The sequence below is a fragment of the Lolium perenne genome, chromosome 1, assembly GCF_019359855.2.
Source record: "Lolium perenne isolate Kyuss_39 chromosome 1, Kyuss_2.0, whole genome shotgun sequence".
Lineage (NCBI taxonomy): Eukaryota > Viridiplantae > Streptophyta > Magnoliopsida > Poales > Poaceae > Lolium > Lolium perenne.
Window position 1 is genome coordinate 257,228,808 of NC_067244.2, and position 20,510 is coordinate 257,249,317.

General features: G+C 43.1%; 1 protein-coding gene across 1 annotated transcript; it reads right to left on the reverse strand.

Annotated features, from left to right (window-relative positions):
• Positions 1–16,462: 16,462 nt before the first annotated feature.
• On the reverse strand, positions 16,463–19,825 carry LOC127327747 (UDP-sulfoquinovose synthase, chloroplastic). The gene is made up of 3 exons (XM_051354541.2): positions 19,621–19,825; positions 17,622–18,721; positions 16,463–16,985 (listed from the first exon to the last, which is right to left on the reverse strand). Exons 2-3 carry the CDS (start codon positions 18,672–18,674, stop codon positions 16,584–16,586), a joined length of 1,455 nt encoding a protein of 484 aa, XP_051210501.1. The 5' UTR covers positions 18,675–18,721; positions 19,621–19,825; the 3' UTR covers positions 16,463–16,583.
• Positions 19,826–20,510: the final 685 nt, after the last annotated feature.

Below are 20,510 nucleotides of genomic sequence, written 5' to 3' on the forward strand. Positions count from 1 at the left end.
CCCTCTAATGAAGTTTATGAGAAGTTTGCTGTGAAGGAAGTTTTCAAGGGTCAAGAGAGGAGGATGATATACTATGATCAAGAAGAGTGAAAGCTCTAAGCTTGGGGATGCCCCGGTGGTTCACCCCTGCATATATCAAGAAGACTCAAGCGTCTAAGCTTGGGGATGCCCAAGGCATCCCCTTCTTCATCGACAAATTATCAGGTTCCTTCTCTTGAAACTATATTTTTATTCGGTCACATCTTATGTGCTTTTCTTGGAGCGTCAGTATGTTTCTTGTTTTTGTTTTTGTTTGAATAAATGCTTGTGTGGGAGAGAGACACGCTCCGCTGGTTCGTATGAACACATGTGTTCTTAGCTCATAATATTCATGGCGAAGGTTGAAACTGCTTCGTTAAATTATTATATGGTTGGAATTGGAAAATGCTACATGTAGAAATTGGTGTGATGTCTTGAATAATGTGATACTTGGAAATTGTTGTGCTCTTGTTTAAGCTCTTGCATCATATACCTTGCACCCATTAGTGAGGAAATACATAGAGCTTGTTAAAATTTGGGTTTGCATGAGTGGTTTCTCTAGAGTCTAGATATTTTCTAGTAAGATGTCTGAACAACAAGGAAGACGATGTATAGTTTTATAATGCTTGTAATATGTCTTTTATGTGAGTTTTGCTGTACTAGTTCGTGCTTGTGTTTGCTTCAAACAACCTTGCTAGCCTAAACCTTGTATCGAGAGGGAATACTTCTCATGCATCCAAACCCTTGAGCCAAACAACACTATGCCATTTGTGTCCACCATACCTACCTACTACATGGTATTTTCCGCCATTCCAAAGTAAATTGCTTGAGTGCTACCTTTAAAATTCCATCATTCACCTTTGCAATATATAGCTCATGGGACAAATAGCTTAAAAACTATTGTGGTATTGAATATGTAATTATGCACTTTATCTCTTATTAAGTTGCTTGTTGTGCGATAACCATGTTCACTGGGGACGCCATCAACTATTCATTGTTGAATTTCATGTGAGTTGCTATGCATGTCCGTCTTGTCTGAAGTAAGAGAGATCTACCACCCTATGGTTAAGCATGCATATTGTTAGAGAAGAACATTGGGCCGCTAACTAAAGCCATGATCCATGGTGGAAGTTTCAGCTTTGGACATATATCCTCAATCTCATATGAGAAAATTATTAATTGTTGTTACATGCTTATGCATAAAAGAGGAGTCCATTATCTCGTTGTCTATGTTGTCCCGGTATGGATGTCTAAGTTGAGAATAATCAATAGCGAGAAATCCAATGCGAGCTTTCTCCTTAGACCTTTGTACAAAGCGGCATAGAGGTACCCCTTTGTGACACTTGGTTAAAACATGTGCATTGTGATGATCCGGTAGTCCAAGCTAATTAGGACAAGGTGCGGGCACTATTAGTATACTATGCATGAGGCTTGCAACTTGTAAGATATAATTTACATGATACATATGCTTTATTACTACCGTTGACAAAATTGTTTCATGTTTTCAAAATAAAAGCTCTAGCACAAATATAGCAATCGATGCTTTCCTCTTTGAAGGACCATTCTTTTACTTTTATTGTTGAGTCAGTTCACCTATCTTTCTCCACCTCAAGAAGCAAACATTTGTGTGAACTGTGCATTGATTCTTATATACTTGCTTATTGCATTTGTTATATTGCTTTGCATTGACAACTATCCATGAGATATACATGTTACAAGTTGAAAGCAACCGCTGAAACTTAATCTTCCATTGTGTTGCTTCAATGTCTCTACTATGAATTTATTGCTTTATGAGTAACTCTTATGCAAGACTTATTGATGCTTGTCTCGAAAGTACTATTCATGAAAAGTCTTTGCTATATGATTCACTTGTTTACTCATTGCATTTACATTGTTTCGAATCGCTGCATTCATCTCATATGCTTTACAATGGTATGATTAAGATTATGTTGGTAGCATGTCACCTCAGAAATTATCTTTTATCGTTTACCTACTCGAGGACGAGTAGGAACTAAGCTTGGGGATGCTGATACGTCTCCAACGTATCTATAATTTCCGATGTTCCATGCTTGTTTTATGACAATACCAACATGTTTTGTTCACACTTTATATCATTTTCATGCATTTTCCGGAACTAACCTATTAACAAGATGCCACGGTGCAGTTCTGTTTCTGCTGTTTTTGGTTCCAGAAAGGCTGTTCGGGCAATATTCTCGGAATTGGACGAAATCAACGCCAAACCTCCTATTTTTCCCGGAAGCGTCCAGAACACCGAAGAAGAGTCGGAGAGGGGCCAGGGGGCCACCACACCACATGGCGGCGCGGGCCAGGCCTAGGCCGCGCCGGCCTAGGGTGTGGCGCCCCCAGGTGCCCCCCCTGCGCTGACTCTTCGCCTATAAAAGCCCTTTCGACCTAAAAACGCAGTACCAATTGACGAAACTCCAGAAAGACTCCAGGGGCGCCGCCACCGTCGCGAAACTCCAATTCGGGGGACAGAACTCTCTGTTCCGGCACCCTGCCGGACGGGGAATTGCCCCCGAAGCTATCTCCACCGCCGTCTTCACCGCCATCTTCACCGCCATCGCTGCCTCCATGATGAGGAGGGAGTAATCCACCCCCGAGGCTGAGGGCTTCGCTGTAGCTATGTGGTTAATCTCTCTCCTATGTACCTCAATACAATAATCTCATGAGCTGCTTTACATGATCGAGATTCATATGAGTTTGTATCACAATTTATCTATGTGCTACTCTAGCAAAGTTATTAAAGTAGTTCTATTCCTCCTGCACGTGTGTAAAGGTGACAGTGTGTGCACCGTGTTAGTACTTGGTTTATGCTATGATCATGATCTCTTGTAGATTGCGAAGTTAACTATTGCTATGATAATATTGATGTGATCTATTCCTCCTACATATGCATGAAGGTGACAGTGTGCATGCTATGCTAGTACTTGGTTTAGTCTGTTGATCTATCTTACACTATAAGGTTACTAAAATATGAGCATTATTGTGGAGCTTGTTAACTCCGGCATTGAGGGTTCATGTAATCCTACGCAATGTGTTCATCATCCAACAAAAGTGTAGAGTATGCATTTATCTATTCTGTTATGTGATCAATGTTGAGAGTGTCCACTAGTGAAAGTGTAATCCCTAGGCCTTGTTCCTAAATACTGCTATCGCTGCTTGTTTACTGTTTTACTGCGTTACTACTGCTGCAATACTACCACCATCAACTACACGCCAGCAAGCTATTTTCTGGCACCGTTGCTACTGCTCATACTTATTCATACCACCTGTATTTCACTATCTCTTCGCCGAACTAGTGCATCTATTAGGTGTGTTGGGGACACAAGAGACTTCTTGCTTTGTGGTTGCAGGGTTGCATGAGAGGGATATCTTTGACCTCTTCCTCCCTGAGTTCGATAAACCTTGGGTGATCCACTTAAGGGAAAACTTGCTGCTGTTCTACAAACCTCTGCTCTTGGAGGCCCAACACTGTCTACAGGAAAAGGAGGGGGAAGTAGACATCAGGCTCCCAACCATCCTCTAACTTTTTAGGAATAGAAGCTTCACGCTCTAGTTTCTAGCTTTTATGAGAGCATTTGTAATATGATGCGTGAAAGCCAAATTTATAGCACTAGCATTAGGACTTTTAGCAAGTTTTTGCAAGAACTTTATAACTTCAGAGATGTGGCAATCATCAAAATTCAAACCATTATAATCTAAAGCAATGGGATCATCATCCCCAATGTTGGAAAAAATTTCAGCAGCTTTATCACAGGCAGTTTCAGCAGTTTTAGCAGTTTCAGGCAGTTTTTCGCGCTTTGCATTCGAAGTGGAAACATTGCTAACACCAATTCTTTTATTAGTATGAGTAGGAGGTGCAGCAACATGTGTAGCATTAGCATTACTAGTGGTGGTAATAGTCCAAACTTTAGCTATATTCTTCTCTTTAGCTAGTTTTTCATTTTCTTCTCTATCCCACCTAGCACGCAGTTCAGCCATTAATCTTATATTCTCATTAATTCTAACTTGAATGGCATTTGCTGTAGTAGTAATTTTATTATGATGATTCTCATTAGGCAAAACTTTTGATTTCAAAAGATCAACATCAGCAGCAAGACTATCGACTTTAGAAGCAAGTATATCAATTTTCCCAAGCTTTTCTTCAACAGATTTGTTAAAAGCAGTTTGTGTACTAATAAATTCTTTAAGCATGGCTTCAAGTCCAGGGGGTGAACTCCTACTATTGTTGTAAGAATTCCCATAAGAATTACCATAGCCGTTGCCATTATTATAAGGATATGGCCTATAGTTGTTACTAGAATTGTTCCGGTAAGCATTGTTGTTGAAATTATTATTTTTAATGAAGTTTACATCAACATGTTCTTCTTGTGCAACCAATGAAGCTAATGGAACATTATTAGGATCAATATTAGTCCTATCATTCACAAGCATAGACATAATAGCATCAATCTTATCACTCAAGGAAGAGGTTTCTTCGACAGACTTTACCTTCTTACCTTGTGGAGCTCTTTCCGTGTGCCATTCAGAGTAGTTGATCATCATATTATCAAGAAGCTTTGTTGCTTCACCAAGAGTGATGGACATAAAGGTACCTCCAGCAGCTGAATCCAATAAATTCCGTGAAGAAAAATTTAGTCCTGCATAGAAGGTTTGGATGATCATCCAAGTAGTCAGTCCATGGGTTGGGCAATTTTTAACCAGAGATTTCATTCTTTCCCAAGCTTGAGCAACATGTTCAGTATCTAATTGTTTAAAATTCATTATGCTACTCCTCAAAGATATAATTTTAGCAGGGGGATAATATCTACCAATAAAAGCATCCTTGCATTTAGTCCATGAATCAATACTATTCTTAGGCAGAGATAGCAACCAATCTTTAGCTCTTCCTCTTAAGGAGAAAGGGAACAATTTTAATTTTATAATGTCACCATCTACATCCTTATACTTTTGCATTTCACATAGTTCAACAAAATTATTAAGATGGGCAGCAGCATCATCAGAACTAACACTTAAAATTGCTCTCGCATAACAAGATTCAGTAAAGCAGGTTTAATTTCAAAGAATTCTGCTGTAGTAGCAGGTGGAGCAATAGGTGTGCATAAGAAATCATTATTATTTGTGGTTGTGAAGTCACACAACTTAGTATTTTCAGCGTTGGCCATTTTAGCAACAGTAAATAAAGCAAACTAGATAAAGTAAATGCAAGTAAACTAATTTTTTTGTGTTTTTGATATAGTAAACAAGATAACAAATAAAGTAAAACTAGCAACTAATTTTTTTGTATTTTGATTTAGTGCAGCAAACAAAGTAGTAAATAAAACTAAGCAAGACAAAAACAAAGTAAAGAGATTGAGAAGTGGAGACTCCCCTTGCAGCGTGTCTTGATCTCCCCGGCAACGGCGCCAGAAATTTGCTTGATGCGTGTGGTTGGCACGTCCATTGGGAACCCCAAGAGGAAGGTGTGATGCGCACAGCGGCAAGTTTACCTCAGTAAGAAACCAAGGTTTAATCGGACCAGTAGGAGTCAAGAAGCACGTTGAAGGTTGATGGCGGCGAGATGTAGTGCGGCGCAACACCAGTGATTCTGGCGCCAACGTGGAACCTGCACAACACAACCAAGATACTTTGCCCCAACGAAACAGTGAGGTTGTCAATCTCACCGGCTTGCTGTAACAAAGAGTTAACCGTATTGTGTGGAAGATGATTGTTTGCGAAAACAAGAGAACAAAGATTGCAAAGAGATTGTATTTCAGTAAAGAGAATTGGACCGGGGTCCACAGTTCACTAGAGGTGTCTCTCCCATAAGACGAACAGCATGTTGGGTGAACAAATTACAGTTGGGCAATTGACAAATAAAGAGAGCATGACCATGCACATACATATCATGATGAGTATAGTGAGATTTAATTGGGCATTACGACAAAGTACATAGACCGTCATCCAACTGCATCTATGCCTAAAAAGTCCACCTTCAAAGTTATCATCCGAACCCCTCCGGTATTAAGTTGCTAACAATGACAATTGCATTAAGTATGGTGCGTAATGTAACTAGTGACTACATCCTTGAACATAGCACTAATGTTTTATCCCTAGTGGCAACAGCACAACACAACCTTAGAACTTTCTCACATCGTCCTGTGTCAATGCAGGCATGAACCCACTATCGAGCATAAGTACTCCCTCTTAGAGTTACAAGCATCTACTTGGCCAGAGCATCTACTAGTAACGGAAAGCATGCAAGATCATAAACAACACATAGATATAACTTTGATAATCAACATAACAAGTATTCTCTATTCATCGGATCCCAACAAACGCAACATATAGAATTACAGATAGATGATCTTGATCATGTTAGGCAGCTCACAAGATCCGACAATGATAGCACAATGGGGAGAAGACAACCATCTAGCTACTGCTATGGACCCATAGTCCAGGGGTAGACTACTCACACATCACACCGGAGGCGACCATGGCGGCGTAGAGTCCTCCGGGAGATGATTCCCCTCTCCGGCAGGGTGCTGGAGGCGATCTCCTGGATCCCCCGAGATGGGATCGGCGGCGGCGGCGTCTCTGGAAGGTTTTCCGTATCGTGGTTCTCGGTACTGGGGGTTTCGTCACGGAGACTTTTTATAGGCGAAAGGGCAGGTCAAGAGGCGGCACGGGGGCCCCACACCACAGGGCCGCGCGGCCAAGGGGGGGCCGCGCCGCCCTAGGGTGTGGCCCCTCCGTGGCCCCTCTTCGTCTCTCCTTCGGACTTCTGGAAGCTTCGTGAGAAAGTAGGCCCCTGGGCTTTGATTTCGTCCAATTCCGAGAATATTTCCTTACTAGGATTTCTGAAACCAAAAACAGCAGAAACAAAGAATCGGCACTTCGGCATCTTGTTAATAGGTTAGTTCCAGAAAATGCACGAATATGACATAAAGTGTGCATAAAACATGTAGATAACATCAATAATGTGGCATGGAACATAAGAAATTATCGATACGTCGGAGACGTATCAAGAGCACATAAACTAACATTTCTATACTCTGCAAACATAACCCATCCGATGTGTTCCCTCCTTTGCAAAGGATAGAAAGGCACTCACACGGTTGGCAAGTTTTATCCAGTTATTATTTAAGTTGTTCTATATTACTATACAAGTTATTAGTAATGAAACATCAGATGTAAGGTGTCTATGGTCGAGTCGTACAGCTCTAACTCGTCCATAACCACGGACACGGCTTTTCGAAAAGATTTAATCCTGCAGAGGTGCCCAAATGTGCCCACACGTACATTCAACTCCAAAGGCAAATGGCAAAAAGGTGGAGCATCACGTCTCGCACTCTCGTTCACGACAACAATGTCCAGGAAGACACCTAACTAAGTTAAACCCGTATCAGAGTCCGACCGACTCTCCGAGACGGACCTAGTTGTTGCGAGAACGGCTAAGAGGATCAGAGCCCACTAGAGGATGACCTCTTAACAATGTGGACCGCGCCTACGAGCGTGCAAGAGAGAACGGGGTGATACGTTGCAAACGTATCTATAATTTTTTATGCTCCATGCTTGTTTTACACCAATTCCTCTATGTTTTATGTGCACTTTGCATCATTTTATGACATTTATTGGACTAACCTATTAACAAGTGCCACAGTGCCAGTTTCTGTTTATTATGTCTGTTTATTGCAGAAATTGTCCAAAAATGAAAGTGCTCGGAAAAATCTGGAAACTTCACCAAAATTCTTATTCACCAGAAGACTCCGGGAGCCAGAAGGGGAGTGCCGGGAGAGCCACAGGGTGGCTATACAGGTGCCAGGCGTGACCTGGGCCCTAGCCGTCCCTAGCCCATGTACTGGCGCCTCGGGCACCCTCTCGCGTCGCCTCTTCGCCTATAAGAAGCTCCTGACCCTAAAAGTTACGAGACGTAACTTTTCCATGGAAGAAGAGCTCCGTAGCCACCGCCAACGTCGAAACCAAGTTTCGGGGGACAGAACTCTGTTCCGGCACCCTGCCGGAGCGGGGAATTGCCCCCGAGTCCATCGCCATCGACTTCACCGCCGTTGCTGACTCCCATGATGAGGAGGGAGTAGTTCTCCCCCGGGGCTGAGGGGCCGTACCGGTAGTTATGTGGTTTCTCTCTCTCTCTCTCTCTCGTGATATGATCTTTTATGTGATCGTGGGCTTTGTAATCTAGATGTTGTTGTGCTACTCTAGTGTTTTATCATATGAACTTTGGGGTCAGCGTGATCGCGGTATGTACCGTGTGTGGCTCTCTTATGAATTGTGTAATGTTAGTTCCTCCTATGAATGCTCAACGTGACAGCGTGGGGTGTTCATGGTACTTGGGGCTGCATCTTGAGGTGTGCTTTTATAGCCCATGCACGATGAGTTTGTGTTCTTTATCCAACAAGAAAGTTTTTCATAGTAGCATGATGAAGTGCTTATATTTATATCTAATTATGATTGCATTGTTGAGAGTGCCACTGGTGAAAGTATGATCCCTAGGCCTTGTTTCTGAATACTGCAAACACCGCTTATTTACTGTTTTACTGCATGTTTATTTCTTGCATTATTTATTTCAGAGCGCTATTATTATTTTCAATCATCAATACCACTTGCATTTTACTATCTCTTCACCAAACTAGTGCGCCTATACATCTGACAAGTGTATTAGGTGTGTTGGGGACACAAGAGACTTTTTGCATCTTAATTGCATGATTGTTTGAGAGGGATATCTTTGACCTCTACCTCCCTGGGTTCGATAAACCTTGGGTGTTTCACTTAAGAGAAACTTGCTGCTGTTCTACAAACCTATGCTCTTGGAGGCCCAACACTGTCTACAGGAATATGAGTGTGCGTAGACATCACGGGGTTACAAGGCAACACAGGTTCCCCAAAAGTAATATCATATCATCTGACCACAAAGAAACAAGCTTGCACGCCCAGGAGAAACAAAACGTTACGAAACTAATTGTGGCCAGTGAACAAAGCTGAAGATTCCGACAGTGGTCGAGGGGAGATCCGGTAAGCATACCCACGTGTGGTTAGAGTGCTCAGTCTCGGAACAGATAACAAGAACTCGAGGTCCTAAGTTATTTAGGGAACACAAGTGAGACATCATAAAACGATCAGCTGACCCACCGATGCCTCCGCTAAGCAACTATTAACAGATATATCCATAAACCATGTTTCATGATCCCCAACAAATAACCTGATAAGGTAACGATAACGGTAATGAGATATAACAACACTAGCATGCACTACGACTCGTAAGGCAGACCCGATAACCAAACAACAGCTGTAGGAGGTTGGTGGAGGCAATATGGGTTGCTTGAGGTAACAAGTGGATAGGATACGTGACAAAAACGCAACTAAAGGATAGCATAAGGGAGAAGGCAAAATAAAATAAGTGAGCGACTCCTGTAGAGAGGAGTTTAGGAAATGCTTCCATGTTTAAGATTGTCGAAGATCATCCGGAGAACTTGTCGTAGCTTGCATCAACTCAACGGCCTATCCCGGAAGAAGCAAACCGCTACAACAAACAACAGATGCACCACTTACTACTACGAAAGAAGAATCGGCATAATCGTGATATGATATGCATGACATGGCAAACATGATGCGATGCAACTTAACCATATTAAGCGGAATCAAAATCCCGAACAAAAGTATTAGGTTCAAGTTATCTACCCCGCATATTAAATATTAATAGCATGGCAAGACAAGGCATAAGTGCGCTACACAAAATTAAATGGATCCGGGACGAAATAATAATTCCACACAATTCCATATGTTACATATTAAGTGATAATGCAAACTAGCACGACACGACATGATGCGAAATGCAAAAAGGTATATGGATGGCATATTCATGTTCAGCACATTTTTCTGATCAATTTTCATATAAAACACATTTTATTTCGAGTTACAGATTAAAAGTTATTGATTTTGCAAGCTATATCATTTTCTGGATTTTTCAAAGAAAACAGAGAAATGGGCAAAGCTTTTCTCACCAAGGCAGCAGCTAGCCTGTAAGACTGACAAACGGGACCCATGCTGATTGGAGGCTGACTACGATAGTGAACTGAAGAGGTGGCGCTATCGATGGGACCCGACTGTCAGTAGCACAGGGAAAGAATTAAAAAGGTGGGGATTTGTTGTGACATAGATTCGACACAAGACATGAAGGCTTCAGAACACCTCGTTGATCTTGTCAAACATTGGTTGCTCCACGATTTGAACTAGCCCTCAGCGAATTAATGCCTTGAGCTGGACGTGATCAACACGGATCAAAGAAGCGACGTGGAGGAGCTGCAGGAAAACGCGAAGTCAAAGAAGGCCATGACCATGACAAGGCTTCACAAAGGAACAAGAAGTGACGGCTCCACAGGTACAGCTCGGGGACGAGCTCCTGGAGTCGGAGACAGACAAAGCTGCGCACATAGAAGGAAACGCAGCGACGGCGTCAGGATCATGCTGGAAACGACCGGAAAAACAAGCAGGGCGCAAAATCTATTATAGGGTTTTTCCGGGTCGTTACAAACGACACCACTAACAAGGGATCGTGCCCCGAGATCCCACGTCCAGGTACGGGGGAGAGAGGTGAACTATCGGATCTTCTGGCGACGTGTTGATCTCCTCGACACCACTAACAAGGCTTGTTGCTCCATGATGGTTGGTCGACACCACCAACAAGAAGTCATTATTCCATTGGCGATGATGCACTTCTGTCGGGATCCTCCGAAGATCGGACCTATTAGGTGAAAGGCATAGATCATCCAACCCACGTGGATACCTAAGACTCGGAAAATTCGGATAAGAGAGAAGACCCAAAAGATAAGATGAGAAAGAATATAGATAAGGAGAAAAATGTTGAGCTAATCAGATCTATCCAATGATTTTTTAGAAAATAGTTTGGACGCTCTAAACTCAACGACCGTTGGCAAGGTTATCCTACAGTCGACTGGACCATGGGGTATCGACAACCTGAGGCTCTGATACCAACTTGTGACGCCCCGGAACGGTACCATGAGGATCCCAGCGATCCCGCCGAAATCCGCACGATATCGATTCAGAGACGCCCTCCGATACGACGTACGCGACGAATCACACACGTGATGCCAGAGGAATTATCACGAGCGGTAACATTACAACAGGATTACAATAGAGCCCGCAAGAAACATATATTACAACAACGACTCCAACGAGTCAAGATACAAGTATACAACTCAAGATACGAATCATACATAAGATAAAATACGTCCGAGTACGGACAAGGTACAAATTGGACTAAGAGTCCTGAAGATAAACGATGGCGTCCATAACCCTGCCCAGGCCAAGCCAGAGGGTAACCTTGCTAACGTCGTCTTCATCGAACATGTGTTCATACCTGCCCGATTATGTCCCAAAGCAGCAATAAGTACGGGTTCGTACTTAACAAGACTTCAAGACGTATAAGCATTCGTGAATCAGTCGTCCTTTGTACTTGAGGCACGCAGGGGACTTAGAGGACGCAAGAGGAACGTCATAGGCAACATGGTGGGGTTAAGCGGCAGTGCGCAAGCACTAAAAACCTATAGAGACACTCTACAACATTCGTCTATCAGAGAAGGTGAGAGAGCGCATAAACTAATATTTCTATACTCTGCAAACATAACCCATCCGATGTGTTCCCCCGTTTGCAAAGGAAGTACTTACAAAGGCACTCACACAGTTGGCAAGTTTTATCCAGTTATTATTTAAGTTATTCTATCTTACTACACAAGTTATTAGTAATGAAACATCAGGTGTAAGTTGTCTATGGTCGAGTCATACAGCTCCAAGTCGTCCATAACCGCGGACCCGACTTTTTGAAAAGATTTAACCTTGCAGGGGTGCCCAAATGTGCCCACACGCACGTTTAACTCCAAAGGCAAATGTCAAAATGGTGGAGCATCACGTCTCGCACTCTCGTTCACGACAACAATGTCCAAGAAGCCACCTAACTAAGTTAAACCCGTATCAGAGTCCGGCCGACTCTCCGAGACGGACCTAGCTGTTGCGAGAACGGTTAAGAGGATCAGAGCCCACGAAAGGATGACCTCTTAACAATGCGGACCGCGCCTACGAGCGTGCAAGAGACAACGGGGTTACAAGGCCACACGGCTTCCCCAAAAGTAATATCATATCATCTGACCAGAAAGAAACAAGCTTGCACGCCTGGGAGAAAACGTTATAAAACTAATTGTGGCCACTGGACAAAGCTGAAGATTCCGACAGTGGTCGAGGGGAGACCCGATAAGCATACCCACGTGTGGTTAGAGCGCTCATTCTCGGAACAGATAACAAGAACTCGGGGTCCTAACTTATTTAGGAAACACAAGTGAGCCATCATAAAACGATCAGCTGACCCACCTATGCCTCCACTAAGCAACTATTAACAGATATATCCATAAACCATGTGTCATGATCCCCAACAGATAACCCAATAAGGTAACGATAACTGTAACGGGATATAACAGCACTAGCATGCACTACGACTCGCAAGGCAGACCCGATGACCAAACAACAGCTATAGGAGGTTGGTGGAGGCAATATGAGTTGGTTGAGGTAACAAGTGGATAGGACACGTGATAAGAACACAACTAAAGGATAGCATAAGGGAGAAGGCAAAATAAAAATAGGTGAGCGACTCCTGCAGAGACATGAGGTTAGGAAATGCTTACGTGTTTAAGATTGTTGAAGATCATCTGAAGAACTTGTCGTAGCTCGCATCAAATCAACGACCTATTCGGGAAGAAGCAAAGCGCTACAACAAAGAACATATGCACCACTTACTACTACGATAGAAGAATCGACATGATCATGATATGATATGCATGACATGGCAAACATGATGCGATGCAACCTAACCATATTAAGCGGAATCGAAATCCCGAACACAATTATTAGGTTCAAGTTATTTATCTACCCCGCATATTAAATGTAATAGCATGGCAAGACAAGGCATAGGTGCGCTACACAAAATTAAATGGAACCGGGACGAAATAATAATCCCGCACAATTCCATATGTTACATATTGGGTGATAATGAAAACTAGCACGATACGACATAATGCGAAATGCAAACAGGCATATGGATTGCATATTCATGTTCAGCACGTTTTTCTGATCAATTTTCATATAAAACATATTTTATTTCGGGTTACAGATTAAAAGTTATTAATTTTGCAAGTTATATCATTTTCTGGAATATTTAGAGAAAACAGAGAAATGGGCAAAGCTTTTCTCACCAAGGCAACAGCTAGCCTGTGAGACTGACGAACGGGACCCAGGCTAATTGGAGGCTGACTAGGACAGTGAACTGCAGAGGTGGCGCTGTCGACGGAACCCGTCTATTGGTTGCACAGGGAAAGAATAAAAAGGTGGATTGTTGGGACATAGATTCGACCACAAGACAGGAAGGCTTCAGAACAAACAGCAGCTGGGCTACCTCGTTGATCTTGTCAAACATTGGTTGCTCCACGATTTGAACTAGCCCTCAGCGAATGCTTTGAGCTGGACGTGATCAACACGGATCAAAGAAGCGACGTGGAGGAGCTGCAAGAAAACGCGAAGTCGAAGAAGGCCATGACCATGACGAGGCTTCACAGAGGAACAAGAAGTGACGGCGACACCGTGCTGGAGCGAGGTACAACTCGGGGACGAGCTCCTGGAGTCGGAGACAGACAAAGTTGCGCACACGGAAGGAAACGCAGCGACGTCAAGATCATGCTAGAAACTACCGGAAAAACAAGCAGGGCGCAAAATCTATTATAGGGGTTTTCCGGGTCGTTACACTAATTATTACAAGAGCCTATTTGGTCCTCCAGAAGAGAATTCCTTCTCTCTCGATGAGTCCTCTTGACTTTGAGAAGGCTTATGATAAAGTTAATTGGTCTTTTCTTCATCAGACACTCAGGATGAAAGGTTTTTCACCCGAGTGGAGAGCGTTGATCAATAATTTTGTGTATGGAGGAAGTGCTGCGATTCGTGTCAATGATGACACGGGATGCTTCTTTCAGACACGAAAAGGCTTACGCCAGGGCGATCCTCTATCACCACTTTTATTCAACATTGTGGCTGATATGCTCGCTATCTTGATCGAACGAGCTAAATATGATGGTCAAATTGAAGGTGTGATCCAACATCTTGTTGATGGGGGTTTACCAATTCTTCAATACACCGATGATACAATTTTATTTATGGAACATGACATCGAAAAAGCTCGAAATTTAAAGCTAATATTGGTAGCTTTTGAGCATTTATCGGGTCTCAAAATAAATTTCCATAAAAGCGAATTGTTCTTCTTTGGCGAGGCTCATGACTCAACCGCCGAATATTCGGAACTGTTTGGCTGTGGGCAAGGACATTTTCCTATCAACTATCTGGGCATCCCGATTCATTATCGGAGATTAACTATAGCTGAGTGGAAACTAGTCGAGAAAAGACTTCAGAAGAGACTTAGTAGTTGAAAAGGTAAAATGATATCCCTCGAAGCAAGACTGATTCTCATTAATGCAGTACTCACTAACATGGTGATGTATATGATATTCTTCTTCATCTTGCCAAGAGGTATGTTACACAAGCTCGATTATTATAGATCAGGGTTTTTTTGGCAAGAGGATAGTGAAAAAAAAATCGACTGGTCAAGTGGTCTATCGTATGCTGACCCAGAGATATGGGTGGGCTAGGGGTTCATGACCTTGAGGTCAAGAACTCGGCCTTGTTAGGTAAGTGGCTCTATAAGCTTCTAACAGAACATGGCGTATCACAGACCATGGTTAAAAGAAAGTACATTGGCGAGAAAGCGTTATCTCAGATCCATTGGAAACCGGGAGACTCGCATTTCTGGGCTGGCCTAATGGCAACAAAGAAATTTTCCTTCAGATATGGCACTTTCAATATTAAGGATGGATTGCAGATACGGTTTTGGGAGGATACATGGCTAGGGAATAGGTCTCTCTCTGAACAATATCCAGCGTTATACAACATTGTTCGTTGCAAAAGTGATACAATTGCATTAGTAATGGCAACCTCACCTCCGATAGTGACGTTTAGACGGGATTTAATCGGTCCGAGACTTCTTACATGGAATGCCTTACTACTACGTTTGGACTCCATTCAGTTGTCCGAAGGGCGGGATAAATTTCGTTGGAACTTACAATCCAATGGAAAGTTCTCTGTAAATTCGTTGTACAATACAATTATCCAACCTGAAATACCAGTTGATAAAAACAAGAAAATTTGGAAGATGAAAATACCGCTCAAAATTAAGATTTTTGGCTGGTATTTGCGTTGAGGAGTAACCCTAACCAAAGATAATATTGTGAACCGCAATTGGCATCGGAGTACGCAGTGTGTTTTCTGTCACCACAACGAGACGATTAAACACTTATTCTTCCAATGTCGCTTTGCCAGGTCTATATGATCATGCATCCAAGTAGCTTCTGATCTGTATCCCCCGACTAGTGTGGCCAATATCTTTGATAATTGGCTATCGATCACAGATTTAGAACGTTTATTAGGGTGGGGGCACTTGCCATTATATGGTCGCTATTGTTATATAGAAATGACAAAGTTTTTAATGATACGAATTATTCTCTCTTGCAGGTTATCTACAGATTTACCGCTACTCTCCGTTCGTGGTATACGCTGCAAAAGATGGAGAATCGCGACCTCTTTACGGAGGTCTGTACACGGTTGGAGGACACGGCGAGGGATAATTTTTCCCTACATGGGTGGTAGCATAATCTACAGATTGGACCTCCGCCTTTATCTGAGGTGTCTTACAGTTGCTCATGTTTGATATGTAATTCGCATTTTTATCACTACAGATTTTTGAGACTATTTGAACGGCTATGTGCATCTTAGCTATGCAAAGGTCGGGTGTAATTGCTTTCATAAGTAATAAAGCGCCCATTATAAAAAAAAATAGATAGACAAACATTCAGAGCCTAGTTGTCTTGCTGTACTACAGTCCAACGATGGAAATTGAGATATCAGAAGTATATGGAGTTAATAATGCCTTGGTATGGTATTTTTTTTCTGTAGTGGTACCATGCTTACTTTACTCTTAATGAAACTCTTGATGCCTTGGCGAAACCTGTCAATTTCCAGTCTAAATAGCTGCACTTGCAATAATTTTGACAAGGGATTCAATCTCCAAATTCAACGTCTGGCTAGCAATTTCGTTAACATGTGAGATCTGAATCCACTCAAAAGTGCCATGACTGAGAGAGTCTCACCATCCACAATCTTTCATTTGCAGTCTCGCAGATCAAGAGACCGTGAGGAGAATTACCAGCAATACCATACCAATGCTCTCCAGTTGCAGTTCAATCACCACCGCTGAGGGCAAAAACGAAATCTAACAACGTAACCCAGCAATACCCAGGCCTCGCCACGGGTCTGCATCGAACTAACGCACATTATTATTATTATCGCTACATTACATTACACAACAAAGATACAATGTCAATGTCATGGTTGACATCATATATGCGTGCGCTACATAACAGGTGAAAGCACCCTCTCCTCTAAACAGATACAGTCTTCGGCTTCGCGCCCATCTTCTTCCACGACACGCTGGGCATGATCTGCGCTGTGTCGACCCGGTCCTTGTACTGTACGGCGAAGTTGAGAAGCGAGTCGAGGAGCGAGTCGGACAGAAGGTGGGGCACCAGCCCGAGCTCAGAGAGCTTGGAGTGCTTGGCGTTGTAGTAGTGCTCCTCTGCCTCAACGCGCGGGTTGGGCACCGACTTGGTCTGCACCTCCAGCCCGAGCTTCGCTCCCGCAGCCGTCACCAGCCTGGCTAGCTCGTTGACGGAGAACTGCTCAGTGAATTGGTTGAAGACTCTAAACTCGCCTGGTTTGGCCGGGTTTGCGATTGCTAGCTCGACGCATTGCACGGTGTCCCTGATGTCCAGGTATCCACGGGTCTGAAGGAGAGTATGGTACAGAAAATTTGATCATTACATTGTATAGCAAACGATGATTATGATCACCTACAAATATTATGTGAAGTCATGACTAGAAGTACACAATCGAACAAAAACTTGCGCCTACTACACTGTTATTTATAACTAATGAAACGCTTCTTTTTGCACGTGGTACTCCAATTACTGTGTTTGCAAGTGCAAGCTGATCTATCACATTAATTTTCAACAGTGTGGTTGACAAACTTAGAATAAGAAGAAAACTCGAAATCTTAGACACAGCCTATAAACAGTCTTTGTACTGCAAGTTGCAATAACTACATGTTGGAGCAGTTGGGTCATCAAAAAGCTTTAGAAATTTATAGTATGTGCACGATGTTCAGTTCAATCCTAGCAGAGGATATCTACAAAGGTATCATGATCTACTTCCTGTTTTTTGAATTCATGAAATTTAAATGGTGGTTATGAGCTCTTACATCCTGAGGCTCCAAGCTAACAAAAGTTACGTCAACACTTTAAATTCCAAAATAAAAATGCTCTAATCAGAAGATGTATAGCATTGAACCACATGCAGCAACTGTGAAAGGAGAAACTTTAATAAAGAAAGTGCGCATAGAGCAAGGCAAACATCGAGAGTACCTGACCACCTTTTCCGTAAACTGTAAGCGGGTGACCTACAGCAGCCTGAACACAGAACCTATTCAGTGCTGTGCCAAAGACTCCATCATAGTCCAACCTATTGGATAGCTCTTCGTGCATAGCGGTTTCATCTGTTCTGACTCCATAGACGACGCCTTGGTTAAGATCTGTGGCCCTTATACCCCAAGCCTTGCAAGTAAATGCTATGTTGTGAGAGTCGTGCACTTTACTTAGATGATAGAAGGAGCTTGCTTGCTTTGGATAAGGTAAGGTGTCTGTTCTTCCATTGTGAGTAATAGTGAGAAATCCCTCTTCAATGTCAATATTTGGAGTTCCATACTCGCCCATAGTTCCAAGTTTAACCAAATGGCACTCTTCACTAAACTCCTTCATAGCAAACAAGACGTTAAGTGTTCCAATAACATTGTTGTGTTGTGTGTATACTGCCCTTGAACGATCAATCATAGAATAGGGTGCTGATCTTTGTTCGCCAAAGTGGACAGCAGAATCTGGCTCAAAAGACTTGAAGGCTTCTGAGAGGAATTCAAAGTCACATATATCGCCAATGAAGAGCTGGATTGTCTTGCCAGTAAGGGCTTTCCATCGGCGAATGCGATTTTGGATAGAAGCGATGGGAGTAAGCGAATCAAGGCCAAGCTGATGGTCAAAAAGGCGTCGAACAAGATTGTCAACAATAGCAACCTCGTAACCTTTGTTGGAGAGATGAAGAGCAGTTGCCCAACCACAGTATCCATCTCCACCGATAACCATAACCTTCTTGGGTCTCGAGGACGACTCCCCAGACGCTTGCTGACCACCAGTAAGAGGTGTTTGCGTTACATTTGTCTGTCCTTGTACAGCAGCGCTAGCACGAGTAACCAATAGCTTGTTTGGTCCCTTGGAACATGATCTGAGGTTCAGATTCGAGGTTGAAAATTTTGAATTTTGGAACCGGATGACATTGTTGTGGCCAATGCTTGGTGAGTTGGAGTGTGTCTTAACAGCAGGAGATAGGCTGAAACCACAGTTAGCGACCAGATTCGCCATTCTCATTATCCTTTCTCTTCCACTCTACTAATTGCAGCGTAACCTACAAAAGCCTGCATACACAGTTTCACGGGTAAGTAACTGAAAAAACAACGTAGTACAAGATATAAATCCATTCCAAGATGACAATAACATAAGAGCGCAAAGGATAAAGTAACAGGGAAAAGTCAACACAGCCGATTGTCAGATTGCTAATGTTCTACTTTAACCATAGTCCACAGCTAGCTGGTATCTGGTGGTGTAGTTCATTGAGAAAAGCGTAGTGAGGGCAGGCACATAAATTAGCCAATCTCTCTATATTCCATGAAAGCAAGCAGCCCTGTGCACTTCTATTGATGAGAAATATTTCGGGGTCATCGGTCAAGGGTGTGTTCAAATACTGTTTCATTCCAATCCATGGAAACTTTTGCACTACCTGTCGCTATGGGTTTCAGGCAAAGAAACAAAATGAATTAGCAACAGTTTTTGCAGGTTTTGGTGGGTCCAGATTTCTCCGTGCTGTTGCACGCCACAGCCACATACAGAAATTGATCATTTGCTCCCACGGACCATATGCATAGTGGTTTCTTTCTACGGACATGAAATACACGGGTGAAGATCAGGACAGGTTCAGATAAGATATGGACAGATAGCCATTCCTACATGGCTATATCATAAATCCCAGTATGGGTAGATGCAGCACGACGGATCTTGATTCGAAATACTACTAAGGTTTCATGCCATGTAAGGTTTCTTTCACCTCTATGAGCAAGCTGACATTATCCATTTTTCCCCCATAAAACAAATGCAAGTCTACAAGACACTATCTGTTTATTCCCCTATCGTGAAACCCAGGGCAAGGCTTGCTGAACCTGCTCAGACTCTACCTAGTGACCTGGTATGCCTGCAAATCAAACGGAAAAGCGCAAGGGAGGGAGAGCAAGACTGGAAGGGGATTGAGTTGAGTTCTCACCAAAACTGCTCCAGGGATTCGGCCGCCGCGGCCTCGTATGTGTGCCCTGCCGCCGCTGGCCCGTGGCCTGCACCAGAGGGAGCAGCCGCCTCTAGCCGCGAGACGTCCGAGAGTCGGCCGGCCGGGAGGAGGGAGGAGGCCAGGAAGGTGAGGTAGAGAGTGGCGAAGGAAACAGAGGAGTGGGCGTGGATTGGATAGCAGCGGGAGGCAAAAGGGGAGCGTGGGGTGGGATATTCGGGCGGAGGGATTCCGATCCTGGCCCGAGAAACCATCCGGTGAATAATCGGTCCAAGTGAAAATACTGCGTCACTCAAATAGAAGTTGCATTTTTTCAGAATGGGACGAGTTAATTGAGAGAAAAATTGATAAAGTAATTAAATATATGTGATCACATGGGCTCTTGAGGCATTGGGTTGCTTCTCGACTAGCTTGATGTATCACAAGCTATGTAATGGGGCTGCGATGGTGCACTTTAAGGAGGTTTGGCGATATAAGATTTCTACTAAAATTAAAATCTTCATGTGGCAAATGATTAGAGGGAGGCTTCCCTCAAGTGACAACATTGCAAAGAGGCACGAGCCCTCAGGTGAGAAATGGGGAGACGGCTAACCACATTTTCTTCCACGGCTTCCTTGCTAAATTTTTGTGGGCATGTGCGAGAGAAACATTGTCGTGTGATTGGAACTTGACTAGAAGCTCTTAGGGCATCTTCAGCGGCGCGATGCATTTCAGACGTCCAAATGGACGCGTCGTGTCCGTTTGCGTCGGTCCAAATGGTTGAAATCGTCCGGGCGTCCGTTTGCGTCGGGGGTGGCTCCAGCGGCACGACGCATAATTTTTTTTTTCATTCATGAATCCATAATTTACATTAATAAAAAAACATAAAAAAA